The sequence below is a fragment of the Microtus pennsylvanicus genome, chromosome 2 (assembly GCF_037038515.1).
Source record: "Microtus pennsylvanicus isolate mMicPen1 chromosome 2, mMicPen1.hap1, whole genome shotgun sequence".
Classification (NCBI taxonomy): Eukaryota; Metazoa; Chordata; class Mammalia; order Rodentia; family Cricetidae; genus Microtus; species Microtus pennsylvanicus.
Genome location: NC_134580.1, coordinates 60,879,058 through 60,898,502, shown reverse-complemented (window position 1 = coordinate 60,898,502; position 19,445 = coordinate 60,879,058). Strand labels below are relative to the sequence as shown.

The following is a 19,445-nucleotide window of genomic DNA, read 5'->3' as shown; positions in this document are numbered from 1 at the left end:
ATAAGAGTTGCTATGGTCATGGTGTCTCTTCACAGCAACAGAAACCCTAACTTAAACAATTGCCAACAATCAAAATGAAACAAAGCAACAAGACTATCCTCAGAGGCTTCTCTCACCTCAGGGTGGATCCTGAAGCCACAGCCCTACAAGCAGAACTGCCTGCTTGACTTCTGGAAGCCCAGTCAGGCCTTCCCAGATGCCCCCTCAGCAGGGTTCCTACTATGAGCTACCCCGGGCTTGTGTTCCCAGATGCCTCCTCAGCAGGGTTCCTACTATGAGCTACCCCGGGCTTGTGTTCCCAGATACCCCCTCAGCAGGGTTTCTTCTATGAGCTACCCCAAGCTTGTGTTCTCAGATGCCCCCTCAGCAGGGTTCCTACTATGAGCTACCCCAGGCTTGTGTTCCGACCTTCCAACTGTGCTGTAAACCTCTCTCATCTCCACAGAACTGTGCAGAGCAAGAAATATTGATTGGAGGGGACGTGTGCTGTGTGTTCCTTCAGAAGGCAAAACAAGCCTTCTTGTAACAAGAGTTTCCTGAGACAAGAAAATTATTTAGGGTAAGATTGTCCCCAAGGTATGAAGCCTCCCAGAGTGGTGCAAACCCTTTAAGGAAACAGAACTTGGGGAGATGAAGCCCAGAACTCATTTGTCTGTACTGCTGAGAGAGAAGTGTAAGGGGCTGCAAGAACAGGGTTAAGAGCTGGGTGCACCCCAAAAGCCAAACCAGTGGGAAAATGGCTGGGTAACGAACCCAGCGTGGTGAGGCTATCTTTCCTCCAGTCTCTTCCCAGGGCTTGGCAGTGATGGGAAAATGGTATCAGCTGGATAACTTGCCAGGTGCTCACTGCCTTCCGGCTCTGGGCTTACTGCTTTGTGTGCACTCTCCTCTGCTTCACCGCGCCCCAATGATTCTACTGCTGCTTCTGTTTCCAGCGTGACTCAGTTCCTTGGCCATGGTCCCTGCCCATCCATGCTGGCTGTTGGACCCCAAACCACCAGAATGTTCTACAGTGTTCTGTAGCTGTCAGTATTGGATAGATGTTCTCTTTCTTCTCTGTTTCATCTGTCCATGCCCATACTTCCAAATGTGTCTCTGTTCACACCACTCATGGTATCTGCATCCTGGCCCTCATGTCCACCGTCATCTCCAAGATGGCCACATGGCCTCATCTTGTGCCCACTTCCATTCCTCTACAGCACTAAGATGTTGGTACTGCCAAATGTAGTGAACTTCCAGGAAAGAACAAAATAGCCATGGCTTTCTGGACAGAACATCTGTGTTGACTTATCACCTTGGGAGCAATGGGAGGTCACATCTGCTGTGTAGAGCTTGGGTCTCACAGGCCTCAGGACACCCCACGAGAGGGCAAATTTTTGGCTTTGCTTTGTAAACGAAGAAACTGAGGTTTGGGAAGATCAATCAAACTTCATAAGGAGAAGGGACTTGGTCTCAATCTGTAAAATACAGACTGGGGCAATTTGTAAAATTCAGAGAGAGCGCCACGTGCACATCCAAAGACTTTGCTGGAGCAGAATTCTGTAGTCACTTACCTCTTCCCCAGAAGAGCTGGGCAGGAAAGACTACAGAGATTGTTTCTGCCCCATTGAAGGCTCTCTATCTTCATCTGCATCAACTGAAGAACTTAGCAGGAATTCTTTCACTTCCTCTTCTATTTAAAAATTAAAATGTGACCTCTGCTCAGCCAACACTAACCACACACTGTGCTGGGTGTGGGGGAGTGCCAGGGAGCTAGACAAGCCCCTCCCTATAGCTTCCACAGGAGAAGTGTAGCAAGCAGCTCTAGCTGTCCCTTGGAGAGTACACATGGGGGGTTGGCTTCAGGACAGTGTGACCCCCAAATCCGAGGATGCTGACCTTACTTATATAAAATGGCATCTCATTAACTGCATGTGCTCACCCTCGCTTATACCTGAACCCATCTTCTGATTACTTTTACCTCCTGGTGTGAAGTAGATGTTGGGTAGAGATTCAGATACCATGTTGCTTAGAGAATCATGACAAGGGAATGAAATCTACCTGTCAGTACAGACATTTCCTTCCTTCCTTCCTTCCTTCCTTCCTTCCTTCCTTCCTTCCTTCCTTCCTTCCTTTCTTTCTTTATTTCCAGATGTTTTTGACGCGTTGGTTAGAACCTACAGATGTGGAGTATCTGCATACTGCATGAGATGGGTGTGGTGATGGGGTGTATGTGCTTCACCATGGAGCTGCGTCAAAGAGGACCTAACCTACTTTGGAAAGCCTGTGGAAGAAGGTGACATTTCAAGTGAGCATTTGATGATGCGTGAGGATTGACTTCTGGGTAAGAAAGCAACTGACTTATTCACTGGCAGAGGATTCTGTGTTCTATTGTGGAGCTGCCTTTGTCAAGCAGAGTGCAGGAAGGAAAAAAATGTTTTGCAGTATCAATCCTGAGAAAAAAAAGATTTGCAGTTGAATTGAACTGGGAGATTTCTCTTTGGGTGTGTTGATCCATCTTCTCTTCTGTGTGCTCAGAACAAATGACAGCTCAGCCCCCCACGGCCCTCTGTTAAAGGTGTAAACACGTCCTCTCGTGGGCTAGTATGTCCATCGGAGTATGGGTACATCCAAAGACGTCCCTCTTGGCCTGTCTACCCAGAAGAAGAAAGAGAAGCCTCACCTCAATGCACAAAGGGACCAAGACACAGAAAAGGGATGGGGAGGATCAACATATCTCCAATGCCATTTAATTCTTCAAATCCTGGACCCATCAATGTGATTTGATTGGATAGTTTGCCTCGGACTCATTTCATGGTTGAACACATGATTTGATTTCCTGGGACCTATCATGGGAGCCACTGAAAACAGAAGAAATTGTGCTTTCTTGTCGGACTCAATCCTCTGGGTCCTGGTCCCACCCATCAGGCAGAAGGAGATAACCACACACAACTCAGATACTGGAATACAAAATGAAGCTCTCAGTGTTTATTAATTGCAATCAAAAGTAAAAATCATAGCGCTGTTTCAAACAAATGCAGCCATTAAAACAAAACAGAACAGCAACCAAGCCTTACACAGAAAGTCATCTTTAAAAACCCAGAGAAAGAAACCTGGTGTAAAGAAAGGCGACACCTGAAAGGGCTCATCAACGAGTCTTCACGTGGACGTCCCATCCCAGGAACGTTCATTTATAGCTTCAATCTCGCGCAGCAACAAAGGCACAGTGAGGCAGGCGGCTATTGCTTCTGAGAGAAAAATCAAAGCGGCCCAGAGCGATTATTTTTCCTAAAGGATCTCGGGGAGTTGAAATAACAGACTCTGCGCCAGGGGCTGACGGCTGGCGGGGAGGCGGCCTCGGGGCCTTTGCTCCGCTTCTACCTTTGAAGAGAGTACAAGGCACTCAGTGTAACATTCTCCCTCACAAAGAGAGACCGAGTTCAAGCTACCGCCAAGAAATGTTCTAATCAAAGTAAACACTAAGCCTGTTCCCGCAAAAGCTGGGAGTAGCTAGCATGTGATCCCATCCAGCACTGTTTCTTTCTCCTGCTAATCTCTGGGATTTTAAATACAGTCTTTTTGAATTGCATGAATAATTCCAGTAATGTGGAAATGACAGAAGTCCTGAAGCTTGGGGCTAGTGCTGTTAAAAAATGACAATGCCCAACAACGAGAGAGCACACTGCATGAGGGGGCCAGGCCTGCAACGTCCCAGGGCTCATTATCCAAACCCCGCTGCCACAGGATTTAGGGAAGCACAGGCTGTCAAATGTGAGTGTGCGCAGCACCCAAGTTTGTAGAGAACCAGGCTATTGTCCAGCAGCACTCCAACTGACACACACGTATTCCTCCATCGGTCAGGTCAGCTTCCAATAGCACTGTCTGACCCTCTGACGTTGCCCTGGGACGTTTGTCATTAGTAAAGTCTACACTGAGAGCCACACAATGGAGTTACCAAGAAACCACTGCAAAAGAGCATCTCACAATGTTCTAAGAACGCTTTATGATTGTGTGTTGGGCTGTGCTAATGGTTATCCTGTGACCCACAGTGTGTAGGCTGGACACGCCCGCTAGTGTGAGACTCTTCCAGATGGCTACATGCTGAAACATACAAATACACGTCACAATTTTAGAAAATAATCAGACTCTTGGAAAACCACCCAAAGGGGAGAATGTACATTTTACAGGTCAGCGGAAGTGACGTCACGGAAATGCTAAAGCTCCAGCACTGCCCTTTAGTGGCGATTTGATGGAGCAGGAACAGAAAACAACAGAGGGGAGAGAAACTGGGAGAAAAGGGAAATAGAGGAGTTTCAACACAGAAATATCCGCATGGCAGAAGGCAGCACAGGAGTGACCAGTGCTCACAGTCTCTGCAGAGTGCGGGCTGCTCTCCTCCAGAAGCAGCCCCCGATGCTACCAAATACGTCCAGAAAACTGTTGTGCAACTTTCCTTACTTCCTCAATTTTACATAAATGCTAAATCATAAGCTATAACTAGCTATACTTACAATATAAAGATTCATTTTTTTCCACATAAAGTTCTAGTTGGTTTTTAAATATTGGCCATGGGACATACTTTTAGTACAACAAGCAGGGCTTTCTGCTTGCCACTCACCTATGGTTTTGCACTATAGAAGATTCTCTGGGGCTTCTTTGGATTAGTCTAGAGACAGCTAGCTTAAGGCCGGTCAGTCCCACTGCCCACCTAACGTTCTAAGTCATCAAGGCCTTGATCAGTGTTTCCTCCACCTTGAAGCTCTGGACTCTTCACAGACCTAAGAAGACAGCTGCTATTTTATAAGCTGACAATCATACGCGGATACTCACTGCAGAACACCTGCTTTGTCCTTGCTTGAGCACATCAGCCGGATGAAGAGTGGCCCTGCATCCTGGTCCCAGCTCGGTCACCCTCTTCTGCCTCTCTGGATTTCAGTGTGAAGACGTCTCCCTTGTAGGGTGCACGCTGCACGGGTGTAGGTGTGCAAGTCTGAAACAGAACACATCTCACGTCTCTCTTGTGGTTTTACACACTTGAATTTCATTAACCATAGCTCTCTGCTTGAAGTGAGAGAGCAATAACCATGTGGCTCTGTCATAATGCGTCCTACGTTTTTACCCTCAGCCCTCAGGAGGCAGAGACAAGGGCTCTGCAGGCCAAGCTGACCAGCTAGACTAGCTGATCTATGGGTTCTGGGTTCAATTGAGAGTTCCTCCCTCATGAAATAAACATGGGAGAGTAACGGAGGAAGGCACATGCTGTCGACTTTGGGCCTCAGCATGAACGACATACACATAAGCACATACATGTGTCCACACACATTCAAACACCCATACACACCAGCAAAAAAAAAATATTCCTAGGGAAAAGAAGCCAGGAAATGTTCCATCTGGTCCCACACTCTAGTGACTTCATATCACCCCCTAGAGCCCTTTTTCTGTCTTTTCTTCCTTTCTAAAAAACCTATCATACATTTATAAAATATTCTAAGTTTATTATTTATATGTATGCATGTGTTGCCTGCAAGTATGTCTGTGTACTATAGACAGGCACTGCCCACAGAGTCCAGAAGAAGGAAGCTTTGCATGCCCTGGAATTAGAGTTACAAATGGTTGTGAACTGCCATGTTGGCGCTGGGAATTGAACCCAGGTCCTCTGGAAGAGCAGCCAGTGCTCTTAACTGCTGAGCCATCTCTCCAGCCCCAACTGCCTGTTCTACCTTTCCCCACCCCAGTTGCCCATAGCCCCAGAGGGCTTTCTTCTCCCCAGCAGCTCTTCAGGTAGTTGGCTGCATGGTGCAATCATCTGCATGTGTGCTTTGCTTTCTCGGTTGCGGTGGCACATAGCAGGCCCTCTGTGGAAACTCACTGCTGCAGTGACCTGTAGTAATACGAAGCGGCAGGGCTGCGTCCCCAGCACCCCGGCTGCCTGGCTAGCTTATGCCCGAAATAACAAGACACAAACTGTATTCATTTAATCACTGCTTAGCCCATTTCTATCTAGCCTCTTCTAGGCTAATTCTCACATATTAATTTAGCCCATTTCTAATTATCTGTGTAGCGCCCCTAGGTGCGCTTACCGGGAAGATTCCAGCCTCTGTCCATCCTGGGTCGGAGCTTCATAGTGTGCGTCTGCCTGGGAGCTGGGAGTATGGCGTCTCCCTGAGGTGTCTGCTCCCGAGAGGAGAGCTATGGAGTCTGAGCTCACTTCCTCTTCCTCCCGGCATTCTGTTCTGTTTACTCCACCTACCTATGTCCTAACCAATAAAATGGGCCAAGGCAGTTCCTTATTAGCCAATGACCTTCCTCCATCATTTCCCCTTTTTCGGTTTAAACTCTGTTGAAATTAGGAGCGGCGGGGCTGCGTCCTTGGCACCCGGCCGCCTGCACGGCTAGCTTTACCCGAAATAATTACACGGAAGCTGTATTCTTTTAAACACCGCTTGGCCCATTTCTATCTGGCCTCTTCTAGGCTAGCTCTCACACCTGGACTAGCCCATTTCTAATAATGTGCTGTATCCCACGAGCTGGCTTACCAGGAATGATCTTAACCTGCATCTATCTGGAGTGGGAGAACCATGGCGACTCCTGACTCAGCTTCTTTTTCCCAGAATTCTGTTCTGTTTACTCCTCCCACCTATGTTTTAACCTATGAGGACCAAGCAGTTTCTTTATTGATTAACCATGAAATCAACAGATTGATATATGACACTCCCACATCAGTGACCCATGAGGCAACAGGCTCAGATGTCATGCATTCAGGCCTTGAAAAGCATCCTGAACTTTAGAAGCCAAAGAATTCATGAGAAGTAACTAAATCACAGTGTAGACAAACAGATCCATATCGTTATGGATGAAGCAAGAGGTGTCAGTTTCAGTGGTGACAAGAACGGACTCTGGAGTCAGGCGGCCTGTGCAGTCCCTCGGCTCCCCTAGCACTAGCTGATGGGAAGGCTGTCCTACACTCCAGTTAGGAGGGTTACACATAAGCATGTAGGATAGTGCCCAGCATGGGACATGTTCTCGGCCAATACAGTAATAGGCCAGGACACTCATGAGCACACAAATTATTATGGGATGCACATTGGCGGCTCAAACTAATAACGCTGTAATGATCCACAGTGGGGGCTATGAAGTGGACTGGGTCTAAGCTGGAACCTCCTCTTTCTACTCATTGTTTGCAGGGAATGGACAAGCCAGTAAATTCTCTGGGCCCACGTCGTTGCCCATGAAGAAAATGGTGAATAAAATCCATCTCTCAAAAACGTGAGAAGTTCCAAAGGAAAGCATCTTTTTCATGTACGAGGATGTAGGCCCAGAGGCATTTACTAACTTGTCCATTCCCTGCAAACGATGGGTAGAAAGAGGAGGTTCCAAGGGGTCATACCAGCAGCTGGAGAAGCGCTGTTCTACAGGCCGCCCTGCCGCCTGAAGATCCCTTCCCTGGGTCCTAGATGCAGACCAGTCACACTTCAGGCTTTGCAGGAACTGTGGCAATGAAGGTCTAGCCTCAGGCTCCCCAGATCTTTGAACCTTTTGCTATTCCTTTTCCTTAGATGTGGGTTGTTTAAGCTCTGTCTTGACTAGACTCAAATCATTCTCATTCAGGGCTGTCTTCTGACCCTGGCATCCTTCTCCACAAGCATCTCAGAGCCTCAAGACATCCACTGTGACAAAATGACACTCGCCCTGCAGCTCAGCCAACGCCGCTTGTCAGAAGTCCAGGTGAACATTTGTTTTCTGAGGAAAAACAACCTACCACTCTTTGGAAACAGAGTCTTGGGCCTCTCCTCTATCGGCAATGCCAAATTTCTATGTGAAAGATGAAATGCCAGCATACTAGAGACCACAGACACAGCAGGACCAGGGATCAGTGTTCAGAGATCACACTGCTGGATCGCAGACTCCATCCCAATGGCTTCAGCTAAACGGACATGAGTATACTTAATTCTCAGCGGATTTTAGTGCAGCATAAAATACATGGGCCTGGATGGGACTGAGATGATCTGGGCTGAGTGTAGTCAGTGGATTTCGGCTCCTGCATTAGGGACTCCTGTTCTCATTGGCTCCACTTCACTGTCTAGCTTTCTCCAGCTCCCCGGATGTTTTCTCTTAGCTTGACCTCTGAAGGCTGGGGTCTCCAAGGACCAGTAGGACTCCTCTTTTCTTTCTGCCTGACAGCTCCCTTCATGACACTGGACTTGGGAATTGAAATCTATATTTGATGACTCTTAACTTGATCTAAAGCCTTTATCTCTTCCATTCCAGATTCCCTGATAAAAATAGCTGGAAAACCTCAGCAGAGAGGTGGGAAAAAGTGGGTCATGAATGAAGACCTACGTGCACACTAGGAACTGGAGTTGTGAGAGGTAGGATGCTGAGCCCTTTGGCATCAGGGACAGCTGGCTTACCGGTCCCTATATCCTAGTACTGTGAGTCAGGCCTGATGATCAACAACTATTTGTGAAATGAAGGGAGGATGTTTGGTTATTGGACTTCTGGGAACTCTTTATTATTCTGATGAGAGCAACATTAAGTAAAATTATTCATCAACTTTCTCAAGTTGCATCTCAAGACACTGGGGACCTGAGGATACATCTGGCATGGGTCATGCCACCTCTCCAGTGCACCCTACAAAAGAGTTGGCTATCACAATTCAGTGCCAGTGGTTTCCACCTCAACCATACTACAGTCAGATAAGACAGCTTGAAGGTAAACCCGTGGGGAAAGGTGCCCTAAGTGACATAGGCAGCAAAAATAGCCCCTTACTTGACAGAATATGGGTGGATTACTTTAGCAGATGAGGGTTCAATTTGAGTTCATCATATTTAATTATGATTGTCATTGTGATGTGTTAATAGAAAGGCAAAATGAGAATTATACGCAGCACTATGAATAAACATTAATCGCAATCATCATTATATCTACATAATTACAGAAATGCTTTCTGGTTAGTTGATCAGGGGAAGAGGAGCATGTAAATTGATGGAAAATGTGACTCTACTGAGGGAGATGCCAGAATTTCTGAAAGCGGCAGCAACAAGAGAGAAGCCTCCCCAGACCTCAATGGAATAACTGGTGCCATGTCACCCATGGGAACCGAGACACTCAAATATCCATAAAAACAACAAAAACTCCAAATGCCAGGCAGCGCATACTGGCCTGACCTTCGGCAGACCAAATGAATGACAGCAGCCTCTGGATGAAGTCCAGCCTGCCCCTGATGAGGTCAGAGGGCATTTTGGACACATTAAACTGAGCTCCTCAGTGGTTTCCAGTGAGTCACTACAATGTGAGCAGCTCCTGGATTCAATGGAAGAGAGAAGGCTCAATGATGAAGACATATGTACGTTAGCATCCTCAAAACATGCTCTGAACCATGCCCAAGGACGGCACAGCAGAACCAGACATTCTTACTTCGGGGCTGGGGTCTCTGGTCAACAACCTACACGCTGCAGAGGGACAATGGAGAACTCACCTGAGAGGCAGGAGGCGGGGCTTATGCACCAACAAGGGTTGAAACTTAATGATTAATGTGCTTTACAATGAACCTCAATTTCTTAAGCTATAAAACAGGAGCACCAGCACTTATCTCCAGGATCGTAAGAATCAAACTATGACACCTAGTTGATGAGCAATAAATATTATTGCTGAATGATGCAGAAAGGTCAGATAAAGCAATGAAAGAACTAAGGTTGAAATGCCCTTCAAAGTGCGAGACTAGACATCTTTCATATTTTGAAGTATTTTGGTTGGGCATTCCTAGCTCTAAGATTGACATTTGAAATTTCCTAGTGTTTCAGAGTTTGGATCATCTCAGGTCTCAGAGAAAGCATCCTTCCTGTAACAGTGGTCTGGCAAACAGCAGCCACAAGCCCTCTTCTTTACTCTCCGTGCCTCTTCCTGGGATGCAAATGTGCCTTTCTGTCTGCTTTCGAGCTTCCAGACTGACAGGAACAAGGCCTTGGACAGAGCGCGGAGCACACGTGTCTCTTACAAGCTGAAGAGGCAGCTCCAGGAGCCTCACCTTTGCTTGCTATTCCCCATCAGTCCCGTGAATTAGGACTCTATGGCTGTTGGTGACACCAGTTAAATGACTTTCTCATTTTGACCTTGAGAAAGGCACTGACGAACTGTAATGCTGGAAATGGAAAATACCCATTTCAAGGACCAAGCCAGTCATCCACTCGGCTTTTTCTTATCTAGAAGGAAAATTATGCTTATCGCTGCAAAGATACAAGGCAGTTTAAAAGCTTTGGCAGCAGTATTCACAAGCCGTATATTTCTCCAGGAAGCTGTTCTGATCTCTCTATAAAGAGCAATGTGACCGTATTCTCCATTAAAGGCTGCAGTTGCTTAATACCGAAGAGAGGATAAAGAAGGGCTTTGAGAATAGCTTAGGGAAGGCTTGCACCTTCAATTTTGTTGAAAATCGTAATACTCTAAATACACAAAACTTCCAGGGATATAAGCCACTTGAAATTAAAGAGCTTTTTTTTTGTGTGTTTGGTAAGGATTTAATAACACATAGTCTGTTCATTCAGGAAACCTGAAACATCTAAGTTCCTGTTACTTCTGTCTTTCATTTCTTTAATTTTCCTCCTATCCTGCTAGAGTTAAGTATGTTTTAATGTCTCAGCTTCTTATTTTAAACATTCTGGGCAAGATTAGTTACCTATATTCCAAAATAATGATTTAAAAAAATCACTTTCCCTTTCCTTTAGATTCATGTCTTCTATTTTGTATTAATTTTTTTAAGAAAACGTTTTACATGTATAAATGTTTTGCCTATATGTATGTCTGTGTACTATGCCTGGTGCCTGGGAAGACTAGTGAAGTGTATCAGATCCCTTGGAACTGGAGTTACAGCTGGTTATGAGACACCATGTAGCTGTTGGACCTAAAACCCTGGACCAGGGTCTTCTGAAAGAGTGCTCTTAGTTGCTGGGCCGTCTCTCAAGCCCCAATTATCATTTTTAAAAGGCATTTATTTTTATCTTTATGCGCATGCCACATGGGTGGAGGTGCCCATGGAAGCTAGAAAGACAGAATCTGATTCCTTGAGTTGAAGGTGCAGAAGGCCATGAGGCCCGTGATGAGAGTGTTGGGACCAGAACTTGGGTCCTCTAAGAGATCAGCTGCTTTTGACAGCCGCGACTTCTCTCCAAGAACTGAACAAGACTTTTGGTTCCTTGAATATTCAGTTTCTTAATCTTTTTGTTTGTTTGTTTGTTTGTTTTTCAAGACAGGGTTTCTCTGTAGCTTTGGAGCCTGTCCTGGAACTAGCTCTTGTAGACCAGGCTGGCCTCAAACTCACAGAGATCCGCCTGCCTCCCTCCCTAGTGCTGGGATTAAAGGTGTGCACCCTCACTGCCCGGCTCAGTTTTCTAATATTTAAAGGGAGGGGAAGCCTCCACCTTTGTCTCCCTGTGAGGGCGCAGTCAGTCCTTTGGGACACCCATTGGAATTGCTTCTCCATGCTGCACAGACCAGCAGAAACACCGGGGGTTGCTGTGGTTACTGCTTCTCAGCTTCTCACCTGTCAGTGCCGACATTGCTAAATTAGCTCCACAGCAAGCTCAGCACCATCTTAAACATCATCTCTGTTGACTGAGATACCGCGTTCAAAGAATGCAGGGCCAGGGTGTGGCTCAGCAGAAGGGCAGGCCTAGGTGTCACCCAGCATGGAAAAAGGCGGGGGGGGGGGGATAAAAATAGATTTATGGCATTTGGGAGGCATAAGTATCTTGAGAGCACCGGTTTACCTAAGCAAAGCCTTGGGAAATTGTTTGAAAAGCAGAGGTATTTTGTGTAATGGACTCTGGGAATCTGCGAAGGAAACAAATTCACAGAAGGTTACACCAAGGAGACCCCGGCAAGGGGCAAGCATCAGTGAAGCCTGCTGGGAGGAGAGAGGAGAGCGGAAGCACTCATAGTGGGGCCAGCTGGGTAGCGCTGCAAGACTGTTAGCAGCGCAGGCTGAGAGGGCAGAGTTACCTCCCCACCCTCAACATACAAAATTCTAAATTCTTTCACCAAAACTTTTATGTTTTTTACAATATTTTAATGCATTTAATGAAAATTAAAAATATTTAAAATTTTGTATAAACAAAACATGAAATGCAAGATAAATCAAAAAGGCCTCTTTTTTATCACTGAGTTGTTACAAAGATCGTAGGCTTTTGTTACAGAATCAGTTATGGGAAAATAAAGAGACGGGACTGACATTTACTAATTCTGACATTTAAAAATCTTATTTGAGGGTGGAAATGTTTAATGTCCAGGTGAGAAAGCAGAGCCCAAAGATGACAAGGGACTTGCTCTGGCCATACTGTTAGGCAACAGGGAGTATTCCCATCCAGATCTCCCTGCCCCAAACTCCACCTCTGGTGGTCACCCTGAGAAGCACCCTGTGGATGTTCAGCTAAAGGGGGGACCATTCTTCAAGCCGTAGCTGCTGAGTTCCCCAGTGGTGTGCAGACAGCAGACCATGCCTCTCATGGCAGCTCCCAGCCAATGATAGTGCCATCTGGATCTGGGAACCTCAGAGGTGTCTCAGATCCTCCCTGAACTACAGCCATCTAGAATGTGTCCCTCACTTTCCTGTATTCTTTCCTCTCATGGGCCATTCTTGAATTGCATTCTTGGCTCTCAGTGTTTCTCAGATCCTTTTTCCTTTCTCTCATGGTTATCGCCAACAACTCCCCTCCCCAGTGCCTTGATGCATGTGACCTGGCTCTTGGAAGACACTGACTGTCACAATGGTAAAGAGGTCTTCCCCCCCCTAGCCCCCCAAAAAAGGAAACCCTAAGAGACACATCTGCAAACATCCAGCTAGGACCTCTTTCACTGAAAGCTGGGATGTGCCTGTGCTCCCTGGCCAATCTTGACAGCCCAGGAGTGTGTTGAACCTACTGTGACATGATGCCACCATCATGAGCAATAAATAACAAACCTGACACCCAGGGCGACGCAGCTTAACGACACTGGTCGCTGCGGTGGGGCTCACCTGGTCTCGCTGCGTGATCCGTTTGTAGACGTATTCAGCAAACGGTTTGCGTGGAATGAACTTCCCGTCTCCCGCTGCGACGCTGAAAACGCCTGCTTCATACACCACTCTGCCTCGGGAAATAGTCACCAGGGGAACCCCGTGGCAAACCATGCCCTCGAAGATGTTGAAGTTAACGGCCTGGTGGTGAGTTTTGGCAGAGATCGTCCTGCGTTGGTAAAACCAGAACAAACTCAGGTCATCAGCTGCTCATCTGGTGAATACAGTGCTACAAGAGGCCTGATTTAGTAGAACCCTTGGCAACTCTACTAGGCAAAGCTTCCTCACCACGCCAGTGGCTTCCAGAAGAGAACAGACCAGTAACATTTTGTTACAAAGTCATGTTCTTGAAGAGGAAAATCCAAGACACACACCTTTAACCAGACAAATGAAGATAGACCCTGAAAAGACATTGTCATGTTGAGTTTTTTAAAAAAAGTATTTCAAAGAACAACGCTTCCCCTACTTTTAAATCACAAGACATTCTGAATGCAGAGAGCATGCTGGCCTACACTCAGCTCTACAGAGTGTCGACTTTGACAGGCACAGATGAGGAAAGAAAGCAGGCTACTGGGTGTTCATACAACCTCTAGAAAGAAAACATGTACACATGGGCGATTATAAAAGGAAACACGAGGGACATGGATCTGGAGAACTCGGGCTCTTACACTGCGTCTGTGGCTTGAAGTGGGGTTGACATGGAAAAACAACAAATCGGATTTCTCTGCTCCACAGCAAACAAAGGTCATTGCTGTGATCTTTCTCATCCTCGGGGTTAGCCAGAGAAAGGGGACAATCAGATCACATCAAATAGAGTCTTTATTATAAGGCGCGATAGGAATGCAGTCACACTAACACATGATGAGAATTCTAGGCATTATCACCCGCAGCTTAAAGAACTGCTGCCGCTTTCACAAGAAAGGTGTCTGACAGGGTGTCATCCGCACCCGGCTTCTCCTTCCAGCCGGAACTGGAATTCTGCGGTTCTGAGGAGTGTTCACACATCTGCATCTCTGCACTTTCTGCTCCTCACCCCGAATGCCCTCTTCGCTTCTATTCCCTGCCCCCGAAAACTCTGCCTTCTGCCCATGTTGGCATAGGGGCAGTTGACGGCCCTGCTTTAATTATCACGCAATACAACCATGTAAACCAATGTCACACTAGATCCCCTGAGTAGCTACGGCTGTTCTGAATGAACGACAAGAATTGTAGATCCCAGAACCCAACCAGAGCTCTGGCAAAAGCGACTGTATTTTCCTTGTAGCCTCAAATTCTTTGAGTTTTATTTTGCTTCATGGCCTCACATATGCTGAGCCGGCACCCACCACAACCCAGCCCTAATTTAAGAGTAGGATCAGGGTCTCTTTGACAGACTCTTTTCCTAGTGGGTGCACACTGTGAGTCATAGAGCAGGCTGTTTGACGCTCATCACATAGTAGGTGCTTCATAAATATAAAATGGCCAAACAAAGGGATCGCACGATTTGCCTCCTGCTTCTTCAGGTCACTTTTATTTCTTAACCTTGGTGACATGACTGTGTTCTGGAACCAGAACATGGAGTTAAACCGGAAGTAAAGACACAGTCCGTGAGTTCTGTTGAGTGCCTAGCAGTTGCGGCCAGTGGTCCGTGTCCATTGGCAATAAATGAGTAAACTTGTGATTGCTATCACCCTTGTAGCATCTGAGCCACTCACGAGAAGCAGGGATTCGTCGACACTAGCAGTCCTCGGCTGTAACAGTATTAGCAGCTGTAGCAGAAGCTGAGTCTTAGCTCTCCACTCCTCCTGCAGTGATTCTGATGTGAAGCTGTTAAGGAAGTTGCCTGAGGCTCACAGAGTTCAATACCCAGAGACACTGCAGGGGTTAGGAAACACGTTCCTGCTGGAGAACATTCTGTTTGTAGAGCCCTATCGTCTTAGCTACTTTCTTGCTGCTGAGATAAAATACCTCGACAAAAGAGGGGGGCACTTATTTTGGCCTCTGGGATCATGACAAACCCTCCTTTCACAGCCATCTCAAACGTGTGAATCTGAGGTTCTTGAATGTCAAGTCTGAGGTCATCCGCAAGCTGATCCTGAACGAAGCCTGGGGCAGAGATGAGGGCTGTGCATGGTCCCTTTAACCCCATCTATGGCTGTCGTCAACGCACACGGACAAGGTACTGTCCTTCTCCAAACACACCCCTGCGTCTCTGCTTCGCTGTCATGTGACAGCCCTCAGCTTTTATGAGTTTCCAAAAGAGCCTGCTGCTGGCGTGCGGATCAAGGCCAGACTTAGAATCTCAGCGTCAGTCTGGTAGGTTTGCTAGCTACGGCCAAGTGGGTGATGATGCAACAAGGACAAAGGAAGCCACACTCATGTTCTGGCTTTGACTACAAGAGACTCAGTCAATAGGAACTTGTGAGGGTCAGCAGTCTGGGAGACAGCAGAGGAAACCTGCTGTGTCTTTGCGGCATAGTCTGCTCTTAGGTGGGCCCCACCCACGGTCCCAGGGGTGGGGTGGGGGTGAGCTTGGCGGTGCTGCCCTGAGCAGTCTTCTCCCATCTTCTAAGGTCAGAACGCTGGTGTTCCTGTAAGGAACCTCTGTTCTTCCCTGAAAGAATCTGGTGAGACTCTCAGTCATGGTACCCAGAGATGGAAGGGGATGTCTTCTTTCCCAGTAATAAGAGAAACAGAAGCATTGAGAGGGCACAACCCCACACAAGACCACACCCTGCTATAGGCTGCCCCATGAGAGCCTGGACTCCTCCTTTCAAAGCAGTGACTCAACCTCTGGGTTCCCCTTGGCCTTCCATACACTGTATCTTTACATCAGTGAGCACAGCTGGTTACTATCATCAAAGACAACACAGTGTGGCCTGAGGAGGATCATTCAGTTAACAAGCAATGCAAGTCATATTTATTGTAGCACAATTCATAACAGCCGAGTCATAGACGGAGCCACAGGGCGGAGCCACAGGGCTTGCCCACAGCTGAAATGGTCCAAAAGACCCAGTCTATATGCACAATGGAATATTATTCAGTCACAAAGTAGAACAAAATACTGTTACTCACAACACAATGGATACCAGTAGAAGCCATTACTGTAAGGAATAAGACCAGCACAAATATCTCACCCCCCCCCCGTTGTTTGTTCAAACAAACGAACAACAACAAAAATCATTAACCTGAAGATAGGATATTAATTATTAGAGATTTCAGTGGTACAGATGGGCAGGAAAAAACTCTGTGGATTTGCACGGATGTTTGTGAGGCAGAGTGCAAGCAGCCCAAATGGAGAAAAGGATCACAGACAAATCTGCCTAGAGGGCAGATGTGAGTGTGGGCCAGACCCTTCTTCCACGTAAGGCCGGAGAATGGCGATTTTTCTGGTCTCACAAGCATGCAGAGGATCTTGTTCACATCCTTCCGCCTCACCACTGGCCACTACTAGCTGTCTGCTGCTCAGGGATTAACACCCCTCTTCCCCTGCAGTGAACTGGGTCCCCGGGTTGTTGTCTCCTCTTTAGCTGTTTTTCTGGTCGCTGACCAGGGTGACGTTGACCTGAGTTAAGCTCATCCTGAGCCTGTATCACCAGAGTCGCAGGCGGGTCTCACTCTGGAGGGGGTGGCCCCTCTGTCTATGGGACCCCAGTTATGATTACACTAGCTAAGGGTGATGCCGCCCACAGAAGACCAGAGGCCTCGAAGCTAGCGTCAAGTTGCTTTCTGACTCGGTCAATAGCTTGTTGATGCCACTCACGTCACAGCTGCGGAAAAGCATCGTGTCCTTTTCTAAAGGCTTTCTAGCAACCAGCCAGCCACCTGCTCTTGTAGATGAGATCACTGAAGCAAAGCCAGCCCAGGCAGCAGCCCCGCCCACGAGCATCCCAAGAGGGAGACGGAGAGAAAGGGACTTTCCTTAGAGAAATGTGGGTCTTCCTGACCCCCCAAAAGTGACTTGTCTAGGCATTCTATTGTATCTTGACTCCTTCATCTTATCCATAGCATGAATGGGTTCCTATGTGATCGACAGGAAAAACAAAATACAAAAAGAAAGCCAATGGGACCAGCACAGTGCTATTAGTGGCATCTTTAAAAACGTACCCCATTTCTCCCTGTTAAGATACCTTGTACACGCAACATAAAACAGTAATAGCTCATTGTTAAATCTTTTCCATCGTCTAGGAGGGAGATGCAGTTATCAGTCCTCCTACAGAAGGAGGCTGAGGTATAAAAAGGATTAATACCTCACCCGTGATACTCAGCCAACGCTCATGTAGCTGCGGGACAGAGATGAGTTACGACAGGATCTTGTGAGGCTTCAGAAGCTAGGAGCAACTGCCCTTCAAGGTTTATGGGGAGCCCCACAAAAAGTGTACGGTTGCTGCAAACATCCTTCACCCTCAGAAAATAAATAGGAACTCACTTTTCTCTTCATCCTTCGTGGTGCTTCTCCGTCTGTTTTCTGTGTGGCATCAAAGGACTTGAGATGCTAGTAAAATTTCCTTGGCTGGAATTGCTCAGTCATTCTCAGTGTTACCATAGCGGACGAGTCCTGGGTTCCAGCTACCTCCTCTGTCAGCTTCATGGAGGTGACATGTTACAGAAATGGGGAGCCAAGGAGGCACATCTCTGAAAATGCTAACTGGTGCGACTTCAAGGACATTGTCATTATTAAGCAAAGTTGCTGCTCTCTGCAAAATCAATCTTCCTCCATTCAGACTTCCATACCAGCTTCCCACAGACAGGAAGATGGGCATTGCTTCAACCACATTAGTAATCTAAGACGGACAATTGCTTGGAGCTTGACTGGTCCTCAATGATGACAAAACATTTAGTGTTGGTTCCTTAAAATGCTGCCAAACACTGACTTAGAGGAATAAACGTATCCTGTCCCTTGTTCTTTGGCTCTTGGCTTCAATAAAGGCCACGGATAGTGGTATAGATCATGACAGCATCAATTGTGTCTAAAGTCTGACCTTGGGGTGGGGTAGGGACCATGTCCTTCACTCCGTGTACCTCACACAGCACTGAGCATCTAGAAGGCCCTTGCATGCATCCTCATTTATATAAAAGTAAGTTATTGGCCAATTTCTGTGTTGCCACTTAACATAAATACTGCATATTTTAATCAACAGCTTTCAGAAAATGGGAAGCTAAAAATAATTGAGTGTTGTGAAGAAACAGGAATTGAACGTGAGCCAGCCAACCTAGCAGAATAGGAGGCAGCACCGCCTATGAATACTAAGCAGGTAAGTGCTTAGAGATGAGGGATGCTGATTAAGTTTTGGAAGGCTCATCTTCTGGCACGGCCAGTCAGCGAGGGTTGGAACAGCCTTCTGGGGCGGCATGTGGGCTTGGCCCTAGAATCCTGTGACTTTCCGGGGATCTGCTTTGCCTTTGACGAGGTGACATCTCCTGACATATCCCCAGGCATGGTCTGAGTGGGAAAGGATTGGTTTCTTACACAGGGGTCAACTGGACTAAACTATGCCGTTCCTTTCCCGGGTACCCTATGGGCTACGTGCCTGTTATACACAGGGCTAGTTCTGAATCGTGAGACCAGAAGGGAACTGTGGCAAACCACTAAGCTCTCCTTGGAGGAAATGGAAAAGAGAAGATAGGGCAAGAAATAGCTGAGGCGTTCAAAATTCACTCTTCTTTTTTCTTTTTGATGGAAGCAGATGACCTATTTTTCCTCCTCCCTCACCACAGGGGACAAGAAAAAAGCTAGTGAGCATAATTGATGGCTGAGGAACACTGGCAAAGGGACTGGAACAGGCACAAACAGGCAGATAACCAGAAAGTCAAAGAACTGGAGGAAAGCCACCGAGGGTTTGCAGCAAAAAGAGGCAGATAACGGCGTGGAGAGAGACTATGGTCTCTGTAACGCAGCTCCAAGTTCTGAACCTGATCTCTCTGTCCCTTTCCAGCAATGTTTGGGCAGCATTTCAATGAGGTTACGTTGTTTGTCATCTACTGAGTAGCTGCAGAGTTCCAAGTCACTGTCCAGTTTAGATTGGTAATACGTTTAAAGTAGACTTAAAGCTTCATCTCATTTAATCTCCCAGTAATCGTGTGATGGCAAAATTCTTATCATGCCCATCGAGGCTTAAAAACTTCAGTGGGAAGGGGACCCACAGGATCTCTTTAAAAACAACGTTGGTGGGTCCTGGGAATGGCATAGATTGTCAGGCTTGGCAGCAAGCCCCTTCCCCCACACAACCACCTAGGGAGAATCTTACAGAAGTCCCTGGATCTCCTCCCTCCACAAGGAGACATCACAGACCTGATGAGCGAGGGTCTCAGTGATTCCAGCTGCAGTGACTGAAGATGGCAGCAGGCAGCTCTGACCTGGAGCAAGCGACTGTAACCACGCAAGAGTCAAGTGGTGCATGACAAGGGTAGACCCTGGGCTCTGTGAAGACTGCCCCTC

At 47.0% G+C, this 19,445-nt stretch overlaps 1 protein-coding gene across 2 annotated transcripts in view; it reads right to left on the bottom strand.

The window, feature by feature from the left end:
- Positions 1–2,945: 2,945 nt before the first annotated feature.
- The window catches only part of Dpys (dihydropyrimidinase), a 65,767-nt gene continuing 49,267 nt past the window's right edge, over positions 2,946–19,445 (bottom strand). Inside the window, exons 8-10 of one of the 2 annotated variants that reach the window (XM_075963624.1) lie at positions 12,989–13,196; positions 4,810–4,969; positions 2,946–3,360 (exon numbers count right to left, since the gene is read on the bottom strand). In XM_075963624.1, coding sequence (XP_075819739.1) covers positions 4,844–4,969; positions 12,989–13,196 — 334 coding nt within the window. In that variant the 3' untranslated portion in view covers positions 2,946–3,360; positions 4,810–4,843. The remainder of the gene's footprint in view (positions 3,361–4,809; positions 4,970–12,988; positions 13,197–19,445) is intronic. The other variant, XM_075963625.1, reaches the window with a different exon arrangement.